Genomic DNA, 26,727 nt, shown 5'->3' on the forward strand with positions numbered 1-26,727 from the left:
TATTGGTTTCTTTGCTCTAGGTTAAAAGATGTATTAGAAGATTAAAAGTTTTTTTGCTTAGAAGAGGAAACTGGAGAGGAATTCAGCAACAGGGGCCAATATTGGGTTTAAAAGGAAAGAGGCTAACAGGCCAAGAGTTCACAGGAGGCCTTAGTTGGTTAAATTTGGACTTAAAGTTTTTCTTCCAGGAAATAACACACAAGTCTTAGCCAACGCAAGTTAGGTCAATTAATAAGGGCCAATTATTTCTTCACAAAAGTCACTGTTCAAATTTGGCTACTGTCATTGTTTGTGGCTTGTCACTGTCAAATTTGGCTACCATTATTTTCTTGCCTCTCACCAGCCACTGTTTGTGGCTTGTCATTTTCAGTGGTTCCCTTCAATAGTGTTCGAATCGCATTACCGATGTGAGAATTGTGTTGATAGATGATCCATAAAATTCCCGGTAAACTACTATATTAAGTCTCGAAGGCATGTCTAGTCTAGGAGCAAGTAAAAGTACATGTTAATTCGAAAACTCGTCATATCTAATCTTGTCCAATTCGAAAAATAGGGTACCCAATTTATATTAATTGATCGGATTAAAAGAGAGTCGGATACTCATTTATATGTAGGCCATCCAAAAAATAGAGTATCCAATCTGCATTAATTGACCGAATCAAAAGAGAGTCGGATACCCATTTACTTGTGAGTGGGTTAGAATCATAAGATTGAGTACCGGCAGGTACCCGCCCAGATCCGTTCCATATATATATATTATTAATTTATTTTTATATACATATTACAAAATAATATTTTTAGTTCTAACTAAGTAATTTCATTGAACAAATTATACTACAAGTATGAGAGACTATAGTCTATAGTTTGTTTACAAGATTTATTTATAGAAATAACGATCTTATGTCTTTTAGGAAAGATTTTAATTGATATGGAAAATATATATATTTTTAAAAAGGTGCTACCTATTTTAAATGTCATTGATTTTGAAATCTTTTAATTTTTTTCCCTTTTCCTTGTATTCTTTTTCATGTTTGTTTCTTGGCATGAGACTTTTTTTTTGGAGAAAAAATCTTTATTAAATTTTAGATAAATATGTAAAATATAAAATTAAATCAATATAAATCGTTTTTAAAAAAGATAAATAATGAGTAGGTCCTATTGACCCGACCTTTTTTCAGTAGGTATCCGATAATCGGGTATCATCTGATATGCAGGACGGATAAAGATAAAAAAATGATTGACTCGCAAGATGTAAGTTAGGTCAGTCAAATAGTGTATTTGATGGGGTATGTGACCCATGCCAACCCCTATCCTCGTCTATAATGGTGACCAAAGTTAAGGACCTCTGTAAATGATAGTTCTGAGTCTTGGAAGTATGTTCTGGTCAATGGTGGTCACCAATGTCAAGCCTAGAGGTGGCAAAATGGGTGATTTGGGCGGGTTTGGATTGGGTAAAATGGGTAATGGATATAAGTGAGTCAACCCATTTATATCCATTTAATTAGATGGGTATAAATGGGTAAGTCAAAAAATGAGTTGGGTAACTCAATTATCCATTTATAATCCATTTATTCTAATTTTTTACAAACTCATATAAATTCATTTTGCAAACTAAATTATCAATTTATACCATTTTACACCCATCATTAATTTTAAATATTTACTTATTATGCCAAATAAGTTTAATTATCAATTTTTTTTTCATCCGCGTGCTATGTCGCAAAATTACATATTATTTAATAATTGAACAATGAGAATCTAAAAATTTGGACTAAATAATATGAAAGTTAACATAAAAATTTAATCCAAAACTTTGAACCCCTAGTATTTTTTCGTGTGTAAATTTAAAATTTCATTTTGAAAAGGTAAGAAAGGAGACTAAAATTTGTCATAAATTAGTGATGCTAAAAAATGATCAAATTAATAAATTACGAGGAAATAAAGCGATAAGACAAAATCAACAAATAAATATAATAAATAAAACAAAATTAGTTAACATAAAAAATAGTTAAAAATCCTGATAAGGATTAGCAATCACTTCATTTAGCATACAAACAAAGATAAATTTTCAATAAAAAGAAATAACTGATAGAACAGTGAAAGGTTACATGGCCAAAACTTTTTGCCAACCTTCACTACCAGAATAAACAATAGCTACTTGAATTCCCACAACTAGCTACTCTATCAAGATACTTAACAAGCACAAGCTTCGTACAACTGCATAGCATAGCATAAAACTCCTCCAGCTCATTGTTGGAATCCGCCAACATGAAGGTTAGTAAGTTTACCAACTAAAGGTGCAAAGTCAATACTCAGTCTTTCTCTATCTTCTTCATCTTCAGAAGCTGAAATCAAAAGTAAAGTTCAATAAGTGACTAAAAAAGTAAAATACAAGATCATGTGCACAAAAAGGTTAAGTATAACATACCTGTTACTCCATATAACCAGTCCCTAGTACATAACAAGACCTCCACATTTTCTGGTAGGAGCGAAGTACGAAATTTACCCACAATTCTACCACCAATACTGAAAGCTGATTCCGAGGCCACTGTAGTGATAGGAATACTTAAAATATCCCGTGCCATCAAAGAAAGAATAGGGTACCGATTTTTGTTTTCTTTCCAAAAATTAAGAACATCCAATTCTTGAGTTGAAAGGAGTCGAGTATCATCCAAATAAGAGTCTACTTGTGACTTATTCCTCTTGTTTGCATGTTGTTGACTCTCAAATTCAGCAAAATCATCATTGTCATTGCCCAAATCACCACCAGAGCAGCCTGCTATTGATCCATCTAGCAAATCACCATCAAAAGTATTCTCATACTCCTCGAATAGTAAATAAAATTTATCCCGAACTTCCTTAGCACGTTCTTCATAATCAAAAGCATACACCACATAATCCATTTTGAAGCGCGGATCCAAAATGATAGCAAAACTCAAAACCAAGCTATAACATTCCCAGTACTTCTCAAATTTCAGTTTCATTTTCTTGGCCATTTCACTCACTTCAATGTCTAAATTATTGACCTCTTCCGTGATAACTTTTTGAATTTTCCAGACACCATGAAAATACAAATTTGCAGTTGGATAGTTAGTCCCCGAAAAAAGGGTGGTCAGGTCATAAAAAGGCCTTAGTAGTGTTGTAAATTTCTGCACCCTAAGCCATTCTTCTTCAGTTGGGTAAAATCTGCTGAAGCTGCGATCAACCACGTGCAACTGATGAAAGGCAAGCTTATATTCAAGTGCACTATCCAGCATCACAAATGTAGAGTTCCATCTGGTTGGGACATCTTGATGCACCCTCTTATTGCATGGCAAAGAAACTTGAACAATACACTCTGCAAATTTCAACTTTCTTGATTCACTAGCTCTGATATATTTCACATAGTCTCGGATCTTTGAGACTGGTTTGGAAATAACTTTGACACCATCTTGGACAATCAAATTTAGCACATGTGCACTGCATCTTACATGAAAAAATTCACCCTCACAAAATAGTGTATTTCTTAGCCTCAAATGCTGCTTCAACAGATTCACCATACCATCATATAAGACTCTCAGCCTTACATATAACTTGTCCTGCCCTGCCCTCTCAGACTTAATTGTGCTGACTGCACTTGCCAGTTTCAATGACTTGATAGCCAAGCCCAAGTTTCAACAATCTTGTCCTCGTCATTGCAGATTTTGTAGCCTTCAAGAAATTGTTACCAGTAGTGCTGAACAAATTTGTTACGAATAGACTAAAAAGAAATTACTAGGCACTGGAAGTTTTTCAAATTTGCAATTACTGGGAACAATAATAACAAACAGCTTCACAGATTGCAAGGAGACGAATGCAAACAAGTAAAACTTTCCCAGTAGAGTTGTCATAGAACCAGCAAAATTAAGATCCCATTCAAATACTACTACAGCCAATAAGTATGCATCCCACCACAAATTTAAGCAGGAAAGCCTTACCTGTAGACTCCACAATGCTACAGATACCACCAACTGCATCCGGGGTGCAGGATCTGCAGCATATGCTCTGTCTCTCTCCTCCCATGTCCAAATACTATGCCAACAATTCCATCCAAACAAAATTGAAGATTGATTCTAATTTTCTTGTATCTCAAGCTCCCAAAGCTTTTCAACTTTTCTCACAATATTTAGATTCCTGTGAACATTAAGCAAAGAAATGCAATGGTATCAAATGAAGGGAAAAAAACTAGAGCTAAAAAATATAAGTGGCGTTTCCAGGATCTAATGGCATTAGAAAAGTTATCCATCAATCAGCTCAGGAATCGGACATGGAAAGGGCAAAAACCTTCTATTAAGCAGAGACGGGGAGAAAGGAGAGGGTAATCAAACACTGGAGGAAGAGGGGGGGGAAGCAGTGGGCTTGCTGGTGGGGAGGAGAAGAAGATTGACGGTGAAAACTGAAAATACAAAGAAGTTTGGGAATGTAAGTTAAATGGGTTAATTGGGTTTGATGGTTACCCAATTAAATGGGTATAATTGGGTAACCTATTTATACCCATATATAAAAATTTAATGTACCCATATTCAGTTATTAATGGGCGGGTATGGGTAAAATTAATTAAATGATTTTATTTGACACCTCTAGTCAAGCCCACCTAGAGTGTGGGTTTCTAGGTTTTTTTTTTTTTTTTTTAACCCTAGTTGTATGTGAACATCATCTTAGGCCCAAAGTTGGGCTTAACTGATGGGTAAGAAAGGCGTCAAGTGTCAATAACTATCAATGGTAATTTTGGTCTACATCGATACAACATTTTAAATTAGACACGACTACAGATTCAAAATCGTGCAGTTTCAATTTAAAAATCGATGGCTCCAATTTTTTTTTTTTTAAAAGTAGAGCCTTGTTATAGGGACGATTACAATTACAGTTCTTGAACCTCCGGTTTCAGTCTCAATTCTATTTCGGTTACGATTTCGATTTCTTCTGATTACGGTTCCAATTCTTTTAGTTTTGCTTAAACCCTTGTTATTATAAAATTAATTCTTAGAAAATATGACAATGAATGTTAAAAGAAAAAATTCTATTGTATTATCATGTGCAAGCAAAAAGAGAAAATGATACAATGATACAAATTTTATGGAAAAAATCTCATTATTGATTAGATTAGATTGATTTTGGATTTAAATTAGTTATGAGATATTGACTTACTAATAAAATAGGACAACAAGTTGCTGGATTAGAATTGGAGTTGCTAGTATTAGATACTAACTATTAATATTAAACTCTAAATCGGCCAAATAGATTTAAGTAGTAAATATTTTTTTAGGTTGTTTGAGCGGGTTATAAATCGCCGATTCCTGTTCCAATTCAAGATTTTGGTAAACCTAAACCTAAATCTTTAGTCACGGTTATGATTCCGACTCCGATTTCCAAAATCTTATTCCAATTCCGATTCAAGCAATTGCTGGGCTAGTTTCAGTCCGATTCCGGTTCAAACATGAACAAATTAGCCTTTTCTTAAAATATTGGCCATTGCATATTAAATATTAGAATCCGTTCTATGTTTGTTATGGATTTTGTTTTTGCCATTACAGTGTGTTAATAATTATGTAAAAGGTTTCCAAAAAATAAAAAAGAAAACCAACTAAATGATCACCCCTTTTTTCTGAGGTGGAAAAGAAACTTTTTTATTTTGTTTTGTGGGTATAGACGGGACCGTTCCCTATTCAATATTTTATAACACAAATACCTTCATCAAGAAATCTCAGAAAAGAAAAAAAAAGGCTGTAAAAAGTAATAAATTCTTTTGGTTCTCCAATAATCCCAATATTTCGAATTATTTATGAAAATAATGCATTTGCCTTTCTTTTTGGCATAAAATTAATAACTATTAACATCTTTCCCCAAAAAAACAAAATGTTAGTAAACTATACTCTTCTTGAAAATGAGAATATGAAGTTCTAAACTGTTTTCATGCCTCTTCTAGTTGTATTAACTCTCTCAAGGACTTTCTTGATTGCTATGTCAAATGCATCTTCAGAAGTATTCAATCCAGAACTTGGATCCACATATATGACCTTGGGGATCAGTTTTATTACCTCCTCCTGCATCTTTACAACTTCTTGTTCTGATTTTTTTCGCAATACCTTTTCTATGCTTGTCTTGCCATCTCTGATATCACTCTCTGGAATGAAGACCGAATAATCTGAGTGATTCTTCGGCAAATATGATACATATTGGCCATATGCACCTCCCGGATTGAAGAAAACAGGAATGCAGCCTCCTAAGATTGAGTCAAAAGTTGATCGTCTAGTGTACGAATCCCCCGTAGGCTGCAAGCAGAATCTGGAGTTCAGGAATATTTCCATCACACGACCTGGATCATAGCAGTCATTCGAACTGATATTGCAATTCAACAACTTGCATTTCTCTCTCGAATCCAAGCATTGCTCGATAATCCTACCCCGAATTGAACCTTGCGTATTAGGGCGTGGTGCACCAACAAAAGAATAAAGGTACGGCCTTTTCTGCTGCTTGATCTTCTTCTGCCATGCTTCTACCTCTTCTTGACTGGTTGGATGGAAATAAGTAGGATATGGAATTGCAATGTCAGTAGGGCTCCAGGGAATTGATTCAATTGTCAGGACAGTCATATTTTTTACTTCAGACAATAGCATTAGATTATTACCCCAATCTGAACTCTTGTTTGTTTCTCTCCTGAAATCCCAAATTATCCTTCCTGCAACAAAAAAATGGTCTTTTCCCGACATGGTTTTCCATTCAGGTTGCTTATTGATCCAGTCAGCAAAATCAACACCAGCTGCATCTCTCGAGGATATGTTACTTTCCCAAAGATACCGACTAACATCATGACCTGCATAGAATGGCACATAAATTGCAGATGCCAACGATGATTCATTGGTTAAGCATTGGTATTTCTTCATTCTGTTGTGAAAAATGACCTCCAGCGAGAACTGATCTGTTGCATACCAACTACGTTCTTGCAGGATGTCCCTGGAATTCGTGGCCGGAGGACCGAAACCACCATTCATCACACACTTGCACATATCAAACCACTTAATCAGGGAGGAATTGCAGTTCTTGATTATGTCAACATTGAATCTACTAGGAAGATCATGGATATAAATATATCGACCTGAGCACGAATCGAGTACACCATCTTTCTTACCATCAGGTAGATTTTCCTTGGTTTTTCTGATGGGAAATAAACTCTTAGTTGGAAGGGAAAAAGTGGATTTTCCAGAGATGGGAAACGAAGTGGAACTCATTGTCAGTTCAATCAAGGATGAATAATGGCCTGAAAGCATTAAAATACAAAACACTAACCAAGTCATGAAAACATACAATAATTCTTTGTTTCTGGACTTGCCACCAACTGTTGATTTCCCCATAGTTTTTTTCAGGCAGGGTGTCATGCACACTTCTTTTGCCTCAGAGCCTCTTGAACTTCTGACCAATGTCAAGAATTCATGCAATAACAAGTTCGATTCCTCAATATATTCAAATTATGACTTTCTGAAGTTAAATTTTGCAGTATTTGTGATGGAGATTATCTCTTCTTTTCAAGGATCCTTTTTGCTTATTCCTTGTTGAAAAAGTTACATTATGCGTTGAAATTTGGAAAGTTACCACAATTCTATTAGCTAAATAGCCTCTCCAATTGACTTTCCTTTTGGAAGGTAATTTCCTGCTATTGTTCCCTTCGTCCACAAAGTAGGAAAATATTCTGGCTCTTAGCTAACAGCTACAAAGTTTTCTATATAGAAAAGTGTAGAATCAAGAAAGCAAATATTTTGGTTCGATGCCCTTCAAGTATTTCTTTTTCTTTTGCATTTTTTGGTTTCCAATTTCTTGCTTCACTAATGTAAAGGACATCTATTTATTGCATAGGATTCAAATCTTTAGCAAGGAGAACTTTTGCAATTGGTTGTTAGTTATACTACTACTACGTGTTAAATAAATAAATAAGGTTTCATTATTCTGCTATCCCAAAAAGAAAAAAAAAAAAAGAAAAAGTTTCAAGCCAAGAATCCTTTTTTTTTTATGTAAAATTGTTTCAAACTGTCCAAATAGCACATAATTATTCGGCTAATCATGTTGTGCAGTTCAAAATTTTTTTTAAAGTTTAAAATTGAGTTACTTGTTGCTTTGACCTACAACACAGAAGGGAAAGAACAGAAGATGCACTCGCATAATTGAAAAAATAATAAATATTTAACAATTAGCATGCAACACTCAACATAATACGAGTAAGAGTTTGCCTAACGAGGTGTACATTAAGATAAGTTTCAAATATTAATTTTATGAAAATGCGTTTAAATATAACAGAGAACAAAAACGGTAAGTAAGTGCACTCGCATAATAATTTTGGTATAATACATTCATATTAGGCACAAAAAAATCTAATAAGTATTAAGTAACTAAAATTAATAAGTAAATTTGTGAATGGTTACACTGACAATAAAATTGGACATTAAGTATTTTCCAAATATGTCAAATCCAGTTCATATAAGCACACATAGAATAATATCATGCATTTTTTTTGGAAAATTCACAAGATATAAGGGCGTTTAGGATTGCGGTAGTTTATTGAAAAATACTTTCCCAATAGAGATTTTAATAAAAGTACTTATCAATCGTTTAAAAACTTTTAAATATATTGTTTGAAAATATAATTCAATAAATATACTTATTGTATTGGATAATGTGTAATTTTAAAAATTTTAAAATTGTTTATCTCTTTATTTGTTCATAATATAGAATAAGATGATTAAATTTGATATTTTATTTTTTAAATCACAAAAACTACTCTAAAAGCACCAAATTTGAACTTTTACTAAAAGTGCTTTTAACACCAAAATCTCTACTCCTAATTTTATGAAACGCTATTCACCAAACACTTTAAAAGTACTTTTAATACCTAAAAGTAATTTTTTTTTTTTTATCAAAAGCAGGAACAATTGGAGTGACAGTTACAAATCTGTGCATAAAAGAAATCACTTACCTCTTTAACGTTTGGTGTCACTATCAATTTCCCCCTTAACGTTACCTTTTAGTCACTTTACCCCCAAGACTAACGGTCAAACTTAACGGAGTTTGTTAATTAAAATGAAAAGACATGTTTAGCACTTATAATTACTATCACTTTACCCCCATAAACTATAGTCTCACTATCAATTTACCCCATAGAGTTTTTTTTAAAACAATTTATCCCGCCATTAAACTAACTTAACAAGTTAAAAAATATTAGAAGAAAATACCATCCTCTTTGTATAATAAAACAATAAAAAATTTAGAGTGACTCTTCTCCTTTTAGTATTAAGACAAAAAGTCAAAGTATTAATCTCTTTTTTATTGGCAATGTTATTAATATTGAAAAAAATATAAAGAAGGGGACGGAGAGGAGGAGGGAGAGATAGAGAGAGAGAGCGCTCAATTATTTTTTCAAAAAAAATACAAATAAGAAAGAATTAAATATTTTTATTATTTTAAAATTATTTTATTTTTTGTATTTACCACCCAATTCCAATTTTAAAATAACACACTAATGTTAGACTCTCTTTATTTTCTTTCTTTGTAAAATCTAATTTTCTATCTCCTTCTTTTCTATCTCTTTTTCTTTTTCTAGTTTTAATAAGTGTGTAAGAAGAAATTTGAGAAAACCCTTTTATTTTTATATTTTTTGATCTCTTAAAATGAAAATGAAAGGAAGAATAACCATTTCAACTTTTTCATTTTAAATTATATATAAAAATAGGTAAATACATTTAAAAAAATTTTACCATACTGGTTAGATTAATAATGAGGTAAAATATATAGAAAATAATGTTAGGGATTAAAGTGATTGTATTACTATAATTTAAAAGGATAAAGTGATAATAACAATATAGTAATACTATAGAATAAAATGGTACTTTTGTACAAAATTTTTTAATATTTTAAATTAAATTATTTATGGAATGAAATGACTAAAAAATAATAATATTAAGGAGTAAACTGATAATAGTAATATAGTTCAAAAGATAAAGTGATAATAAGCTCGTAAAGAAATTTTTCTTTACCAAATTTCATACTTCTACTACGTATAATATCCACAAATGAAGGGTCCTCCTCCAGCCCCCCTTAAGTAAACATACAATCAATCAAAAGCTTCCAACAACTTCCATCAACTCCACGCATTTGATCACGTTCGTCTGTCACTCTCTCGCAGTCACAGGTCTCGAGACTCTCAACTCTTCCAAGTTCCAAGAACTTCCATCCAACTCCAATAATCATTCACATTATTGATTACCACCCCACATCCCTCATGGGTATTTGTACTGTACTTCCACCTTTTCTCACTTCATCACTCAAAGAATAATACTACTACTCAAAAGTACTAATATCCCCATAAAAAAAAGTCGAGAATCTTGATCAGGAGCTTTTCTGATACTCTATTATCTCAAAAGGGTCGTTGATTTTACCGCTGAATAAACTGTGTTTGTAGTGATTGTGGAGTTTGGAATGGATTCTATGCGTGTTTTGCACTGCAATTCTGTTCCTTTTTCATCTTGTTCTGGTTCAAATAGGAGAAGGCAATTCAAATTTGCTCAACAGCAGAGGAAGCTGGAGGGGCCGAAAAGCTTGCAGCTTTTGAAGTTCTTGAAGCCATCTTTGTTGATTTCAGGGGTCGATAGGAACTTCGGTTTCCCCATGGATAAAAGGTCGTCTAGAATTCTATCTGGGGTCTCTTCAGTTGAAACGAGCAGGTGATTTTGTACAGAAGTTTTTTTGTTTTGATTAATTTTGTTAATGTGTTTATGTATATTATTTTTCCTACTGGGTGCTTGGTACTTCTAAGCATTAGGCATTTCCCTTTTTTTTGGGTAGAAATGAAGTGTTTATATCAGTTAAATTTCTGAATCAGAATCTTGCAAGTATAGCTGAATCCTTTTTCTTTTTGAGCTTTAGTAGGTAATGAATTTGAAGGATCAAAAAGGGTGGCAGCATTGTTATGAAATTGGTAAAAAAAAATTAATTCTTTTAATTGCTTTACCTTTTATTTTCTCTGAGATTTATTGGGATTTTGCACTGATTCTGTGGCTGCAAGAGGCAATTATATTGGCATTACATGTGTAATGGTATGTACTGCACTGGCTAGCCTTTTGAGTCCACAAAAATATTTATGAACGTGTCTTTATCTATGTTAATAACGAATTGAGTATCGTAAGGATGGTTGCCAATTAAATATTTTGATTACTGATATATCATAGAGGTGCCCGGGGAAAATGTGCAAAGCAACAAAGAAGCACTTGTTAAATATTTAGAACTGATTTTACAGGAAAGAAGAGAAGAAACAGAAGAAGACAAAGCAATCTAGGCAAGGCCAAGAAAAAGTGCTGATGAAAGTTTTGCTTAATCACCAAGTTGAATTTGGGGAGCACATTGCACTTTTAGGGTCAGCAAAAGAACTAGGTTCATGGAAGAAAGAATTAATGATGGATTGGACAGAAGATGGATGGGTTTGTGAATTGGAATTAAAAGGGGGTGAGCCTGTTGAGTGCAAATTTGTAATTGTGAGGAAGGACAAGAGTCGTGCCTGGGAGAGTGGGGATAATCGGGTATTAATGCTACCAGAAGGAGGAAGTTTCAAAACGGTTTTTCATTGGGACAGGACAGGTGAAGCTGTGGAATTTCTGCCATTGGACTTGGAAAAGGAGGAGGAGGAGGGAGGTGTTGGTGCAACTGGTAATGGTTCTGCAGTTGCTGATGATGTGGCTGACACAGAGATTGTGGCAAGTCCTCTCGTTGAACAATGGCAAGGGAAGGTTGTATCTTTTGTACGTTCAAAGGAGCAGCTCAACATTGAGAAGGAGCGGAAGTGGGATATATCTGGTCTTGAAGGAATTGCCCTAAAGTTGGTAGAAGGTGACAAGAATTCAAGGAACTGGTGGAGGAAGGTGAGACACTGGCAAATTGCCCTTTCCTGATAATATAACATTAATCTCTTTGCATATGTACATCCGTATATCGGCCTAATTCTAGTGCCTCTAGTTAGTGTGTTCCATGTTATCCCTGCTTTTTTCATCTTGCTTTGAGTCTTGAGCTGGAAAAAGTTGATAAGTATCACTTTATCTATATTCTGAAAAGTTTCCGCAAGAGATGTTCTTTTCACATCTACTAGTGATAAGAAGGTAATTAGAGTATAATGCCAAATACACTGTAAATAGAATCGGAAAATAGGCAATCAACTACTCAGACCAACTTTGTGAGATGTAAAGACTTCTCTGACGCAACTTTGGGTAATCAATAAACATTGCACCTTTAGTTTTATCTAAAAAAGACAATATGGAGAGAAAATGTAATTTAGTCAATTTAAATTCTTGTAATTCCATTTTTATGCATCAAAAGACAAGAAATTATTTAAATTGAGGTTAAACTTGAAAAGGCAACTAAAAGTAAGTACGTTTCTAAGATGTCAGTAGTATCAAGAGCTTACTCGGGAGAAACAGCTAGTGAGAGTTTGTATTTAGTGCATTTTTTGTCTTTTTCTTTTTTGTTCCTTGGTTGTGAGAATTATTGAATGAAGAAGTGTACGACTATAGCGACACTACACATTGAAGAACATATTTTCATCAAAATATAATAACATTTGATCAAAGGAAAAGGTAAATAGCACGTTTTTATATCCAAGACACCTTAGATTGGAATCTTGCTAATTGAGGGCATTTGTTTTCAGTTGAAGTTTCTCCCTCTTGTATTATCTTCCTGCGTTCTCCTTCTTTTATTTGCATAAAAAGCTTTTTTGGGTCTGACACTGTTATTTGTGTTTCTTTACTTGCTATAGCTTGAAGTCGTCCGTGAAATTGTGGTTGGAAATATTGAGAGTGGGCATCGCTTGGAGGCTCTTGCATATTCAGCTATCTATTTGAAGGTGTTTTGATGTTTTATTGAGCAGTAGTTTCTTAGTCCAGTTGAATTTGTTTGTTGCTCGCTAATCTCACTATATGTATTCAGTGGATAAACACGGGGCAAATTCCTTGCTTTGAAGATGGGGGTCATCATCGGCCTAATAGGCATGCTGAGATTTCCAGGCTTATATTTCGTGAACTAGAGAGGATTTCCTATGGGAAAGACACTTCTCCTCAGGTAGTTATAAACATTTCAGTGTATATCCTCCCAGATTTATGATGTTCATTTTTTGTCTAGCATAAGAGTACTTTTAATTGGGAACTAATATAGGATGATTAAACTCGCATTTAAAGCTCACTACTTTCTTATTCCTCTTGCTAAAGTGCTCAATAGTTTTGTAACTTTTGGTGAATCCTTAGTATTCTCTTGTGGTTCTTATGTTATAGACCAGAGTAATTTGACACTTTATGCAAATCCTCATTTAATTTTTCTTTTTGTTACTCCCTATAAAATTCCTGCAGTATATCTATTTTACTGTTTGATTGCATTTTGCTTTTTTGCAACTTCCATTATACTTGATTACTATCTCTTGTACAATGTCTATAATCATGGGCAATATGTCAAGGAAGCAAGTTAAATGCTGCAGTTTGTGAGAGACACTTAGACATCATTTTCCAACTCTGACTTTAGAGTAACTTTCAATTGCTTCCTTTTGTGTTGCATATCAAACTACAAAACCTCTCGATGTTAATATCTCTTAACAGTTGTAAAAAGTTTGATGTTATCGGAAGTTCTCTTACTAGGACAATGGTGATGCAAAGCAACTGCAGTTAGTAGTAACAGCCAAATGTTAAGAAACTGACTTTTCTATCGACGTCCTTAATCTGAGCAGAATTTGAATTGTCAAATGGGAAAGGTCAGAAACAAGGGTTCTGGAACTGTTGTCGTTAGGGTAAACCTCACTGTTGGGAATCACAGTTAATCCTTATGATGTATAGTAAAGCTGTAAGAAATTGCTACTGCACCTGTATACTTATCCTTCCAACAGGAATACAGGCCAAAATTAGTTTTATTGTTGAGAAAGTTTCTATAATATTTCAAAAATAGAGCATGGGAATCTTATGCATGTTTGCTTTTTGGATCAAGGTGCTTGGTTAGTATTACATCTAAGATGAGGTTTCCATTTACTCTATATCATTCTAATGAGGATATTAGGTCGAATGATCAATGCCATGAGTATCTTCTAAAAAATTGTTGAATATTGAATTCAAATTCATATTTGGGCTTAGATTGAACTTGTTTTCTTGGAAATTTTTTAATTACTCAGAAGATGTTAATTTCTGGACATTGTTTCTGGAGTCTTGCTTGTATTTGTAATTGAATTGATGCTGCTGATTTAATCCTGTAACACGGGTAGCAAGTACTGAAAGGAAAAACTTAAGCTAACTTCGTTGAGAATAACTTCTATGTTTATCCCCTTTTTCCTTCTATGTCAGTGAGTAGATGATATCTCTTCCTCTTGATTTGTCTTCTGTTCAGGTTTTGCATACTTGAGATTTTTTTTCTTTTTTTCTTGTGATACTATTTTCCAAGTGGCATCTCATGCAGGAAATTCTTGTCATCCGCAAGATTCATGCATGTTTACCCTCTTTCAAGGCAGAATTCACCACATCTGTTCCTCTAACACGAATTAGGGATATTGCACATCGGAATGATATCCCTCATGAGCTCAAGGTATAGCTGAACTCTTCTGCTGTACTTTTCTAGTGCTTTTATTCTTTCCAATATTGGATTATTTTTTGATTCTCTGACTGCAATACAGCAAGAAATCAAGCATACAATACAAAACAAACTTCATCGAAATGCTGGTCCTGAAGATCTGGTTGCCACAGAAGTGATGCTTGAGAAAGTTACGAAGAACCCTGGGGAGTACAATGAAGCATTTGTCGAACAATTTAAGATCTTCCATCGTGAGCTCAAAGATTTCTTTAATGCTGGAAGGTCTGGTATATGCCACAAATTACACAGGACCATCTTCTAGCATAATATGTTCTGCTTTGACGATGTTTAGCTATATCTTGTCTTGTCTCTTTCATCTTTTCCAAAATATAGATTAGATTATGAACTGCAGTAATAATCCTTTGCCTATATGAGTAAGACACCTCTATCCCAAAGACACTGTCACCTTTGCTTTTGCACAAAGTTTAAGTAAACTTTTTGGATGTGGAAAGATAATGTGATTGGAATGCCTCAATGGGCAAGTGTTATGGAGTGCATGTTATATTCAGTATCCAAAATTGTGCATCAAGTCTTTCATACTAATAAGTGTTCTTTGCCTTTCTAAATTTCTATGTAGCCAAGCCTTAAGTTGTGGTTTCAAGTAAATCCAAGCCTGACCATTAGATTTGGTACCCAATACTGTGCACAAACTGATGAACCCTTTCTCTTTTAAACTTTGATCTATATCATGGAAACTTCTTGTGGTTGTGGTTCTTGAGTATAGCTCAACCTGACCATCAACCTTGGTGTATATTACTTTTGTTTGAAGGAGTGCAACTAATTGAAATTTTTTTCTTTATGCTGTAGACATTGATCAAATCCATTGAGAATTAGTATATGAGAATGCAAATAGCAAATGAAACAGAAAATGATATGAAAAAGCAATTGCTAAGGAAAAGTGTGAGAGCGGAAAAAGGAAGGTTTTAATGCTACTGTGGCAGCCACTGCACAACCGAATGATTTGCTTTCAATTCATTCTTGATTTACTGAAGGAAAAACCATCTCATTTCTTTTCGTTTTGTGAGAAAGGGGGTTTGGGAAAGTTTGTGGAGAAGCCTTCCTGTTTACATCACAATATTTCTACAGCCTGTTGTATTTGGTCTTTTAGGAGTTGGTTTTATGCTCTGCTGAAAAAAAACTTTGTTAAAGTGAAATAATCTTGGTTTACAAAAACAGATTTAGTTGAAGCTTCCTGTATTTAATGTTTTGAAATTATTTTAAGAGGGCGCTTGTTTTTATCAGCTTCCTTTATTGTAATTCAAGCTGAAGTTTAAAGTGTGCTTGTAATGTTCCAGTCTCGAAGAACAGCTGGATGCTATCAAGGAATCACTGGATGAAAAAGGTTTATCAACTCTGTCAAACTTTATTGAATCAAAGAAGGTACTTCTTTTTATACTTCATAAGCATTTACATATTACATTTATGAATTTTTCTGGTAGGATTTGACAACTATTTAGACTCTGTACATGAATGTTGCATGATGAAAACCAATCATTGACTATTAGCAATAAGTCTTATTAATGCATGAATTTTCTAGGTTCCCAGCTTTTTCTTTAGGAATTCACCTGAGGTTAGACATGATAGACATTTATAGTGTGAAAGGAAAAGTACTGGTTGAAGTTGGAGCATGAGAGGAGTGTGTTTATAGTGTGCTTATTGTAAACGAGTTATTATATCCTGTTTTATCTGTGTTTTTCTTGGTATCGATGTGTAGATGGCAAAGAGAGAGTTCAACACCCTACTAATCCAGTAATTCTTTTTAGCTGGTCCGATGTAGTCAGAAGTCGTTTCATGAATTAGAACTGGTTTATAACCTATTGAGGATAGGAAACTGATTAAGTGCAAAATCATAACCTCGAAAAAATGGGTTTTTTTTTTTGCTGACATGCAACTCTCCTTAAGATACCGATTTCATCTTTGTTGCTTAAGAAGTAGGAAGACTATTTATTAGAAGAGAAAGAAAAAATAAAATTACCAGTGTTTCTGGAATGTGTGAACGTATGTAATCCATAATGTCTGTTGCTTCAACTATATACTCAGTTTATGGCAATTGAAGAGTTTATGAGTCTTGACTTTTGAGAAGTTCAGTGCTTTGTGAAATGTCCTTCCTTTGAAAGGCATTAAGAACAGAATATGAAGATGTTAGGAATTGCGGTTTGGAATTATGACTTAATTATTGAGGAAGAGCACCTGTCCAACATATGATTGGAGTAAAACGTTTGCATTTATTTCTTTGCTTCTAGGGCTTGGATAATTTAAATGAAACAAGTAATGTTTCAGACAATGATGTGGTGGGACTGTTGGTCCAAACAATTCATTCTCTAAACAGCATTCGTGAAGTGATAGTAAAGGGTCTTAAAAGTGGTCTTCGAAATGATGCTCCTGATGCTGCAATAGCAATGCGCCAAAAGGTAAGATTACTTCGCATTTTTGTTTCTTCTTAGTCACTAGGAAAAATTTAACAGAAATTGATCCTCTAAACTCCACAATTGATCTTGTTTTGTTAGTGGCGTCTTTCTGAAATCGGGCTTGAAGACTATGCTTTTGTTCTTTTAAGCAGGTGAACCTACTTTTCTTGCGTATTCTAGACTATCTATTCCTCTGCTAAAACTATGGTAATAAATTTGATATTCTTATAATATTTTCCACAATGCAATACTGGGGACATTTGCTGCTAATAAATTTGAAAGACAAGGCTAAGTTGATTGTTTGTACTTACTTGTTTTCCTCCTAATCTGATAAGAAAAAGTGCCTTTGGAATTCATCTTTTTAGGAGCTGAAGTTCTGGGTTGGTTTCTGAAAATCATGTTCTTGCTTCTAGTGGTTGGTTTATGATTTTATTGAAATTCTTAGATATTGAGTATTTTGTCAAACCAAATTGTACGTTGCATTTCTTACATTCATTTGAGGCCTTTGCCTTTTGAGACTCTGTACGACTGTCTTGTGAGAAGATGCAGAGATATAGCTATCCATTACAAATTTTTTTATTTTATTAGGGACTTCTACCTGTCATGTACATTTACCTATACTGTTGGCTGATTGTGTTTGGGTCTTCGATTTATCCACTGAGGTGCATCCCTTTCTCTTTCCCATTTCAATTTTCTGTCCCAAGATTTCCACAATAAGCCATATAATCGCAATTTCAGTTTCTTGTTCCTTTGGGGTAATGCATGGAATCCTACTTGTTGCTTTTACGAGGTATTCATAGTAGAAAGTGCAGTATTTCCCACGTGACATCCTCATACTGCATGATAATCAGATTAAAAGATAAGTAAAATCTGGAAGATTATCAAATTAATTGGTGTAGCCTGTTTTCATTGGATAAAGGAAAGAAGTGTAAATTGACTGGTGATATTGGATTACATCTAAAGCAAAAGGTCCTTGTCTAAAAGTTTATGGCTATATATAACTCTTTCTCCACACAATGAAGTGGAAAGGAGACATCACATTGCCTGCTCTAGATGAACATGTGCTAACTGCAGTTGTACAAATAATTGCGAGCAAAATATAATATTTAGAATTATGGTTGATGCAATAAACACAGTTATAAAGTGCTATAAATTTTGCACAAGAACTTTTGTAAACTGTCTTTTGTTTCTTCACCATGTAAGGGAGGTGTACCAACACCAATTCTAAAGAAGGAAAACTCAGTTTTCTGTAATATTCTTCATCTCATCCTTCCGAGGATTGTTTGTTGGATTGTCCCTATGCTTGTATCATTGCGTTCACACTGGCTATAATGTCATTTGACAGTCATTTAAATTTGTTTGGTGCACCATTCATTTTCAAAAATCCTTCTTCAAATTGTTGTCATGGTGATACGTTTGAATTCATTTTTGCTTGTGCATTTGAACCTTTTATTTTGAAAATTGATGATTGGAATCGATGGAAGGAAAACACTCATAATAAGCAGTGCAAACCTTGAGAAAATTCTGATTTTAAGCTCTTATTTGGTATTAGTGTCTGGCATGCTGTATAATTGATGATTAAAAATCAGCCAAGAGGCAAAGCTTGTTGAATTCTTGGAACACACCAAAGCAAAGGACAAAGTTCTCAATAGCATCTACTCTATGTAAACCGAAAACAGACTCTTGTCCGATTTCTATTTCTTTTCACCTTGATAGTTTGATCAAAACTTGTGGTTAAACTTTCAATTGGCGATAATGGGCAATGATTCTAATGATTGGTTTTCAGTCATCTTACGAAATTTTGAAAATGTTTGACTTTCATTGGAAACTTTTTGGTTCACAAACTACCATTGAGGTAGTCACTCTGTGAATATGAAAATTTTGTGCTTTTCGAGTTAAGTAGACAACTAATTTAAGCTTGCCAAATGTCCTGTTTTAAATCCTGCAACTGCAGTGGATTCTCCATCTGTTGAAAGATAAATGTTTAGTGGATATGGTTTGTAGGTATCTCAATGCACTTGAAAACTTGGGAGGAGCTCATCAACTTTCAAGGAACGTGGACTCTAACAATATCAGCTCTTGGAATGATCCACTTACAGTGCTATCTGTTGGTATCCATCAGCTGGGTCTTTCTGGTTGGAAGCCAGATGAATGTAGAGCAATTGGAAATGAACTCATGGCATGGAAAGCAAGAGGCCTTCCAGAAAGAGAAGGTACTTATTTCCATTAGGTTATTATTCTTTTGTACTTTTAAGTCCCTTGCTAAGAAACTTATGCTTATCTAATAAAGGTGGTGAAAATGGTAAGACTATTTGGGCATTGAGGCTTAAGGCAACTATTGATAGATGCAGAAGATTGGCTGATGAATATTCTGAGGCTGTCCTTCAGATATTTCCTCAGAAAGTCCAGGTAAAACTTAAATGGTGGTCTGCTGAAAATTCTGCACATTCTGATTTATTCTTCATATCCACTTGTTTCAGATAGTGCAAATAGTGTTGGTAGGATTTTAATCATGGTTTAATATATATATCTCTGGTTTATAAGCTCTGTCCTGTTGTTCTAAATAAAAATTCTTGCCATGTTTTGGATGAGCTATGAGAACTTCATATGTGATGCAAGGGTTTAAATACTGGAATTTCTTGGTAGAGATATGGTTTTCCATTACTGTAAGAGTGTGGTGTAATTAGACTAATCTCTTAGACATAAAAAAAAAAGAGATTAATCTTTTAGGACTTTATTAAGTTCATGTCCTTGCAGATACTTGGAAAAGCATTGGGGATCCCTGAAAACAGCGTTAGAACGTACACAGAAGCTGAGATTCGTGCAGGGTATAATTGTGTTTGCTCTCCAATTGACCTTTGAATCATACTCTCATGCATGTTTCTTTGAATATATCTTGATCATTGTAATCAAACTTTTCCATCTAACATGTAAGTGTAAAATGTCATTTGCAGTGTAATTTTTCAGGTTTCAAAACTTTGTACTCTTCTTTCAAAAGCTGTTAGAAGCACTCTTGGTTCAGAGGGTTGGGATGTGGTTGTTCCTGGAGATGCCTCTGGTGTGCTGGTGCAGGTAGTTTAATTTATGCTGTTTAGATACTTCTGTTAGATACCATATTATTGGAGACCTAGGGAAGTTTGGAGAGGATTTGATATGACATGGTGCCAAGGTCAGAGCAAAATACATGTTAGATGTCATTGGACTCCTGTTTAGAAGCACTGATGCCTGTTCTTTGTGGCAATTTTACGACTTTAGTACATATTTGAACAGCTCAACGCAACAGGGTACTTCAGCTTTCTCAGATTATGAAATTATACTGTCTACGTTCTTTTAGATAAAAGGCAGTTGGCTGAGGATGAAATCTGTCAATTCATCTAGATAGTTTCTATAGATAAAGGACCTATGGCATTGTGCTTCAGAATATATCTAGACGACTCCTACTGCTTCCTAAGCTGATCAAGCCAAAAGTTTTCTTCAGATGTTCTCTACATTTGATTTTAGATATTAAGTTGTTTCCATTGGCACCTCTGAAAAATTTTCAGATAAGCTTTTACTTTTCTGAAATGTTTAATGGATGCCTTTCATTTAAAAGTTTTAGCAACTTCTCTAAGGTGGGGAAAGAAGAATCTTTTAAGAACTAGAGCAAATATCTAAACCTTTTTGTAATTATGGTGAATGACATTTTCCTGTCCAAAAGTTGACTTATGCAGAATTACATGTGCATATGGATGCAAAAAACTTAAATTAGTGCATAAGTGCATTTATGTTTGTTTTCATTCCTATCACTAAAAAATTGATTGCTTTGCACAATAATGGAGTTTCTAATTGTTGGTTAATATGGTTGGAAAAGTGTTAATGTCTGATGTGGCTTTCATCATTCTTAAATAATAATATTGAGAAACTATGCCCTTAAACATATATTTTCGTAGTTAAAACTGTTGAACATATCTTGATGTTTACTTGACATGGGAACATGTGTACGTATCCTTTTCAAGTATGTTTTCAGGTTGTCACAAACCTGCTATGCTCAGCATGATCAAAATTGTAAGATAGTCGCATGATTGTGCAAACTTATGGTGAGGGAACCCTAAATTATTAAAATAAAATATTTTGATCATATTTATTTACTGTGCAACGGATGCAAGCTGCGAGACTTGACAATCTTTGAGTTATCTGGATCCTATTTATGGTAAAGCAATACAATTGCTTTGAACAGTATCAGGGTAAAACACACTGCTCTTTCTACTGATGCAAGCCCTTCCATTACATGCTCGTTTTCTGCAGATCAGAGACTTGGTGTTTTTGTGACAGCTTAATTTAAGAATCATTAGAAAATGTTCCAAGGAACACAAATAGATCACAATCGATGTCAATTTAGTTATCATTGTTTGATTCCTCTCGTAAATCTGTTATGATGTGTTGCGTACATGCTGCTATTGATTGTTATCTCACCCATACTTGCATTAGGCAGAACCACCTGGTGTACTTACACTTTGGGTTCCTTGTTACAACAAAGCTACGTGAAACAGGAATTAAGTAGGTCTTACATTTCCATTGTGAGGCTCATTCAGGAACCTGTTTGATCCCCAAAGACTGCTGATTATGCATACTTGTATGATAACATAAAAAAGTAATTGCGCACACTAACATGCATTTGCATATACATGTACCAGTAATTGCAATATAGACATGGTGCTCTTTCCTAGTGGAGCTAAGATTAGGGAAATATTGTCTTGGTAACTGGTGAACTTGATATGACTCTCAGCTTCTATGCTTTGTGCACTATGCTCCTGGAACTGCATTGGAGAATGGAATCATTTTGTCTAATGAATGCTTCACCAAAGAAAGTCAATGCGTGATATGCATATGAACAAGACAAAATGGAGTTTCTTGTGTTTGTGCTGCTTTTGATGAGTAAAATATGTTTATTCTGACTAGTTTTATATTAGGTGGACAACATTGTCCCTGGGACACTGCCCTCATCAGTAGAAGGGCCTGTTATTCTTGTGGTTAACAGGGCTGATGGAGATGAAGAGGTTGGACAGTTCTTATATCACAATTGTTTACTCAAGTACTTATTGTTGCATCATCAATATAGATCAACTTATCCTCTGAATTATTCAACACGAAACATAAGTTTTGCATCATCTGACAGGTGACAGCTACTGGGAGTAACATAGCTGGGATTGTACTTTTGCAAGAGTTGCCTCATTTATCTCATCTAGGTGTAAGGGCCCGGCAAGTAAGTCTAAGATTCTCCCCTTTTCCTGTCTAGTTCATTCTTTGAGGTGAAATCTCATTTTAATTGCCTAGTGGATTACTTAATGAAAATGCAGGAGAAGGTTGTATTTGTGACGTGCGATGATGATGATAAAGTTACTGATATAAAAGATATGAATGGAAAATATGTCAGGTTAGCTTTAACTTTGTAGTCTCATCACACACAATTTGACTGTATTCATATGTTTTTTTTTTGGCTTATAACATTATCTATCATGCGCATCATTTTGAAATGCATTCTTTTCTTGTCACTGTTTCCTAAGATTTACTTTTTAATCTTCTTATAGGCTGGAGGCATCATCAGAGGGTGTCAAATTGTCTCCATCATCCAAGCAAAAAACTGGTGAATCTCCTGCTAAATCTTCTCCTCCTTTTTCATCCACTGTTGGAAGCACCTCAAACAGTGATTCTTCACAGATGAACATGGAGTCCAGCAAGGTAAAAAAGTTTTCTCCACTAATTTACCATCTGCTATGCCCATGTATTATCTTATAGCTATCAATTTTCTACTAGTATTAAAAGGTGGTGGTCCTTTTAGGTGCTAGCAAGTGGTGGCATTCTGCTACTGTCTGATGCAGATTTACAAAATTCTGGTGCAAAAGCTGCAACCTGTTCTCATCTAGCTTCCTTGTCAGCAGCTTCTGAGAAAGGTAGCAGTTGTTTTTCACAAAAATTTATGATGTTATTCTTCAGATTTAGTATGGTTTAGTTCAAAACTTTGTATCAATACCATTGGCTGCACCTCATGACTTGGGTTGTGTCCTTAGCCCCTTCTTTCTTTTCATATTCATTCTTCCACCCAGCCTTCTTGTCTTTTACTTCAGTGGCCTTCTTTTACTTGTCGTCTAATCTTCCTCCTCTTCTAAATTTTCCCTTTTTTTGAAGCTTTGAGGATCACTTTAACGGAGACTAACTTCAGTAGTCACCAAAAGTTTATTATGGATAGACCAAATTCTCAAGGATAACATGCTCGTGCCAACTTCCATGACAAAAACTTCTATCTTGTGCTCATTATTTAAATTTACAATAGTTCCATGAAAAGGAAAATTAGTTAAAATTAGCACACTGTGCATTAGTTGAGATGGTATAATGAAACAAACTAGATCAGGTTCTCCTTGGTGCCATCTTCAGATTAAAGCAGAGACTTCAGAGATTTGAGATTTGAGGTTTGAGGAAATGTTAGCATGGAGGAGTATGTTTGCAGTCCCTGCACTCCATTTATATTCTCACGGAAAGGATGTAACCTTGCTATAAGTGGATGTCTTAGAAGGTTACTTTCCAGCTTTGCCCCTTTTAAAAAATCGAAGTACCTTATTTGCTGTACGCACAAGAGGACAAGCTGAGCTGTTCCATAGGAGGGGACAATGTTGGTGATTTTGACTAGCTTCCTAAAACTTTGTGTCATTGATGTGGATGACAAAAATAATGGAACATAGACAAGGAAATCACACACTAACAAATGAAAGAACGTTAAACACATGGTGTAGCATGATTTTGTCAGATGGATAAATTGCAGTAGAAAAGGTTAGCTAAAATTGGAATTACAGACTTTAATCAAAAGAAAACTGTTTGAGCTGGTCTGGGTCCTTTGGTGGCTAGCAATTGTTAAAGGAGTGAGAACTGATGATGTCATACCACCAATACTGGGGCAAATCTGATAATAGTTAGAGCAAGATCCATGGCAACCATTCAAAGAACTAAGGAAAGAGATTGTGGTTTGACAATTGGGCAGCCTTAAGTCAAGAGAACAACCGAAAAATTAGTGATTTGCCAGTTCCTACTAGCTTAAAGAGGTAAAAAAAAGTAAAAATTCCATTCTATCTTGTTACTCATGTATTCTGTTGAATGCTAGAGGTCAAAACATGTAGGTGCCAATATACAGGATGGTATGCATGTGATATGAAGACCTCAAGGTTCTTTCCTCAAGTATATTGTTTAGTGAAGTTTATTCAAATTGGAACCCCTTATTCCCAAAAAGATGGTAGATATGCTGTGGCTGAGTTGCATTTGACATTGAGTTCTCATGCCAGCATATTGTGGGAAGTTGCATGGTGGTACTTTAGGTTTTCATCTTGAATTCTTATGCTTATATTAGGTGACATTGATGTTTGAATAACATCTCTGAAAATGACTCGGTCATCAGCAGTTTCATAGTGTATCATACTTGAAATACGACGTATGACTGAACTTATGGTTAAAACTAAGTATTACATACAACATAAGTTTGTTTCTTTTGTTGCTTTAAAGAGACTCCAACAAAAGGCATGATATGCTTCAAAATAGTAGTTTTGAAAGCTGGTTTCAAGGGAATTTTATTTTGCTAATATTCTTGCTGGCAACTCATTTAATGACAGTATACAGTGACCAAGGGGTATCAGCTGCATTTAAAGTTCCTGCTGGAGCAGTTATTCCTTTTGGTTCAATGGAGCTGGCATTAGAACAAAGCAAATCAACTGAAACTTTCAGGTCTCTCTTGGATCAGATAGAAACTGCTGAAATTCATGGTGAACTCGACAAACTCTGCAATGAACTACAAGAGCTGATTGCATCCCAGCAGCTCCCGAAAGGCATAGTGGAAAGCTTAGGAAAAGTATTTTCAGCCAATGCACGATTATATGTGCGCTCCAGTGCCAATGTTGAGGACTTGGCTGGAATGTCTGCTGCTGGACTTTATGAGTCAATTCCAAATGTCGGTCTTTCAAATCCACTCATTTTTGGACGTGCCATTAGCCATGTTTGGGCCTCATTATACACCCGTAGAGCAGTTTTGAGCCGTAAAGCTGCTGGTGTGCCTCAGAAGCAAGCAGCGATGGCTGTATTGGTGCAAGAAATGCTTTCACCAGTCTTGTCATTTGTGCTCCACACGCTGAACCCTACAGATCTTGATCGTAATTCTGTTGCAGCTGAGATTGCTCCTGGGCTTGGGGAAACTCTAGCATCTGGTACACGAGGCACTCCATGGCGTTTGTCTTCTGGGAAATTTGATGCCCTAGTATGCACATTAGCATTTGCTAACTTTAGTGAGGAATTGGTGGTTCGTGGTGCTGGGCCAGCTGATGGAGAAGTTTTCCATTTAACTGTAGATTACAGCCAAAAACCACTGACAGTTGATGCAGTTTTTAGGCAACAGCTTGGTCAGCAGCTTGGAGCTGTTGGGTATTTCCTGGAGCGCAAATTTGGTTGCCCCCAGGATGTTGAAGGATGTTTACTGGGAACGGACATATACATTGTGCAGACACGTCCTCAGCCCCAGTAAAAGCTAAACCTGTTACTTCCTGAGGGCTGTTGGAAATGAGTTGAGTCATAACCAAGTTATTACTCATGAGCTGGAGAGCCATTAACCCTCAGGTCTTTCCCAAGAGTTCAGTTGTCATAAAGCTCCTCAGGACATGGAAGTTTTTGGGAGAAAGGAACCATGAAAATGCTTCACACAGATTGGAGCTGTTATATACTGATTCTTGCAGAGGTGCAAAGCCTGTTAAAATGGTCATTCATCCTGAATAACGAAGCTAATGGCCAGATCCCTTCTCCATAGTGCTAGAGATTACCATTCTAAAAATTTCCCTTCCCCTGCCCAGGGGAGAACCAAAATATATATATATATATATATATATATATTGTAGCCATCCAGAATAATGGGGGAAGCTTTTGTCTTCCCTTCTAAGACGTACTTAGTTTCTCAAATGCTGTGCAATGTCTTTGTCCATGAGCAGTTGTCAGTAGTGACAGCAGAGAATCAAGCAGTGTGGCTAGATTGCCTTTCACCTTTTACTGTCTGTTTATCCTAATAATATGTTCAATGGCTGCGTGTACGTGCATGGTTCCTCAAGCATTCTTCGTTTCTTGAAAGCAGAGGGTAGAGCTTTTGAAAAGCATCCAAGAAACCAGATACTACTGACTGAGAAACCAGATATTCTGGTCTCCATACATTGTAATGGCCAACCAATGCCTTGTAAACCACCCCTAATAGAATTTCGAACTTTTTAATCATTCTCCAAACTTAGTCAGAGCTGTGGAATATTTAGAGGACATAACTGTTGGAAGCCAATGTTTAGTCCCATGTTTTCACGGATTTTTCTTACAAATATTTGCTACACCACAAATGATGAGATCAATTAGAAGACTATAGAGAAGAGGTATGCATAAATATAGACCAAATATATCAAAAAATAACAGATAATTTGCTTATACTGTCTTGCTATGGAATCCATATATATGTTTATTCAAGGGGGAAAAAAACTCGAGAACTAGATGCACCAAGTGAGATTCCTTTTTCACATATACTTGAGCAGACTCCCTCTTTTAAGTCTTATGCCCATCAAAACCCTACGACTCCTTTTTTGCTTAGCCTCCCATTTAAATCAAGAAATGTATGGAGTACAATCTTCCC

The 26,727-nt window shown here is 35.0% G+C and overlaps 3 protein-coding genes across 6 annotated transcripts; 1 reads left to right on the forward strand and 2 right to left on the reverse strand.

The window, feature by feature from the left end:
* Window positions 1-1,978: 1,978 nt before the first annotated feature.
* LOC113734742 (zinc finger BED domain-containing protein RICESLEEPER 2-like) lies at window positions 1,979-4,437 on the reverse strand. 3 transcript variants are annotated; one of them, XR_011842505.1, is made up of 4 exons: window positions 4,303-4,437; window positions 3,207-4,152; window positions 2,429-2,468; window positions 1,979-2,345 (listed from the first exon to the last, which is right to left on the reverse strand). XR_011842505.1 is itself a non-coding variant. In XM_027261396.2 (4 exons), the coding sequence occupies exons 3-4, from the start codon at window positions 3,537-3,539 to the stop codon at window positions 2,248-2,250; spliced, it is 1,209 nt and encodes a 402-aa protein (XP_027117197.2). In that variant the 5' UTR covers window positions 3,540-3,690; window positions 3,957-4,152; window positions 4,303-4,437; the 3' UTR covers window positions 1,979-2,247. The 3 variants fall into 3 exon arrangements, 2 of the variants coding, with proteins under 2 accessions (XP_027117197.2, XP_071940840.1); XM_027261396.2 differs by having other exon boundaries at window positions 2,429-3,690; window positions 3,957-4,152; XM_072084739.1 differs by having other exon boundaries at window positions 2,429-4,152.
* A 1,481-nt stretch (window positions 4,438-5,918) lies between these two features.
* On the reverse strand, window positions 5,919-7,370 carry LOC113735618 (probable xyloglucan galactosyltransferase GT12). Its single transcript, XM_027262613.1, has one exon. The coding sequence runs from the start codon at window positions 7,368-7,370 to the stop codon at window positions 5,919-5,921; it is 1,452 nt and encodes a 483-aa protein (XP_027118414.1).
* A 2,740-nt stretch (window positions 7,371-10,110) lies between these two features.
* On the forward strand, window positions 10,111-26,327 carry LOC113734666 (phosphoglucan, water dikinase, chloroplastic-like). 2 transcript variants are annotated; one of them, XM_072084740.1, is made up of 20 exons: window positions 10,128-10,195; window positions 10,548-10,727; window positions 11,300-11,918; window positions 12,806-12,892; window positions 12,976-13,107; window positions 14,479-14,604; window positions 14,693-14,871; window positions 15,945-16,029; window positions 16,893-17,060; window positions 17,157-17,209; window positions 19,062-19,270; window positions 19,348-19,466; window positions 19,815-19,885; window positions 20,012-20,129; window positions 22,007-22,093; window positions 22,213-22,299; window positions 22,394-22,470; window positions 22,625-22,775; window positions 22,876-22,987; window positions 24,692-26,327. In XM_072084740.1, exons 2-20 carry the CDS (start codon window positions 10,672-10,674, stop codon window positions 25,591-25,593), a joined length of 3,438 nt encoding a protein of 1,145 aa, XP_071940841.1. In that variant the 5' UTR covers window positions 10,128-10,195; window positions 10,548-10,671; the 3' UTR covers window positions 25,594-26,327. The 2 variants fall into 2 exon arrangements, with proteins under 2 accessions (XP_027117097.2, XP_071940841.1); XM_027261296.2 differs by having other exon boundaries at window positions 10,111-10,727.
* Window positions 26,328-26,727: the final 400 nt, after the last annotated feature.

This window comes from Coffea arabica, chromosome 3e, assembly GCF_036785885.1.
Source record: "Coffea arabica cultivar ET-39 chromosome 3e, Coffea Arabica ET-39 HiFi, whole genome shotgun sequence".
In the NCBI taxonomy this organism is placed as follows: Eukaryota; Viridiplantae; Streptophyta; class Magnoliopsida; order Gentianales; family Rubiaceae; genus Coffea; species Coffea arabica.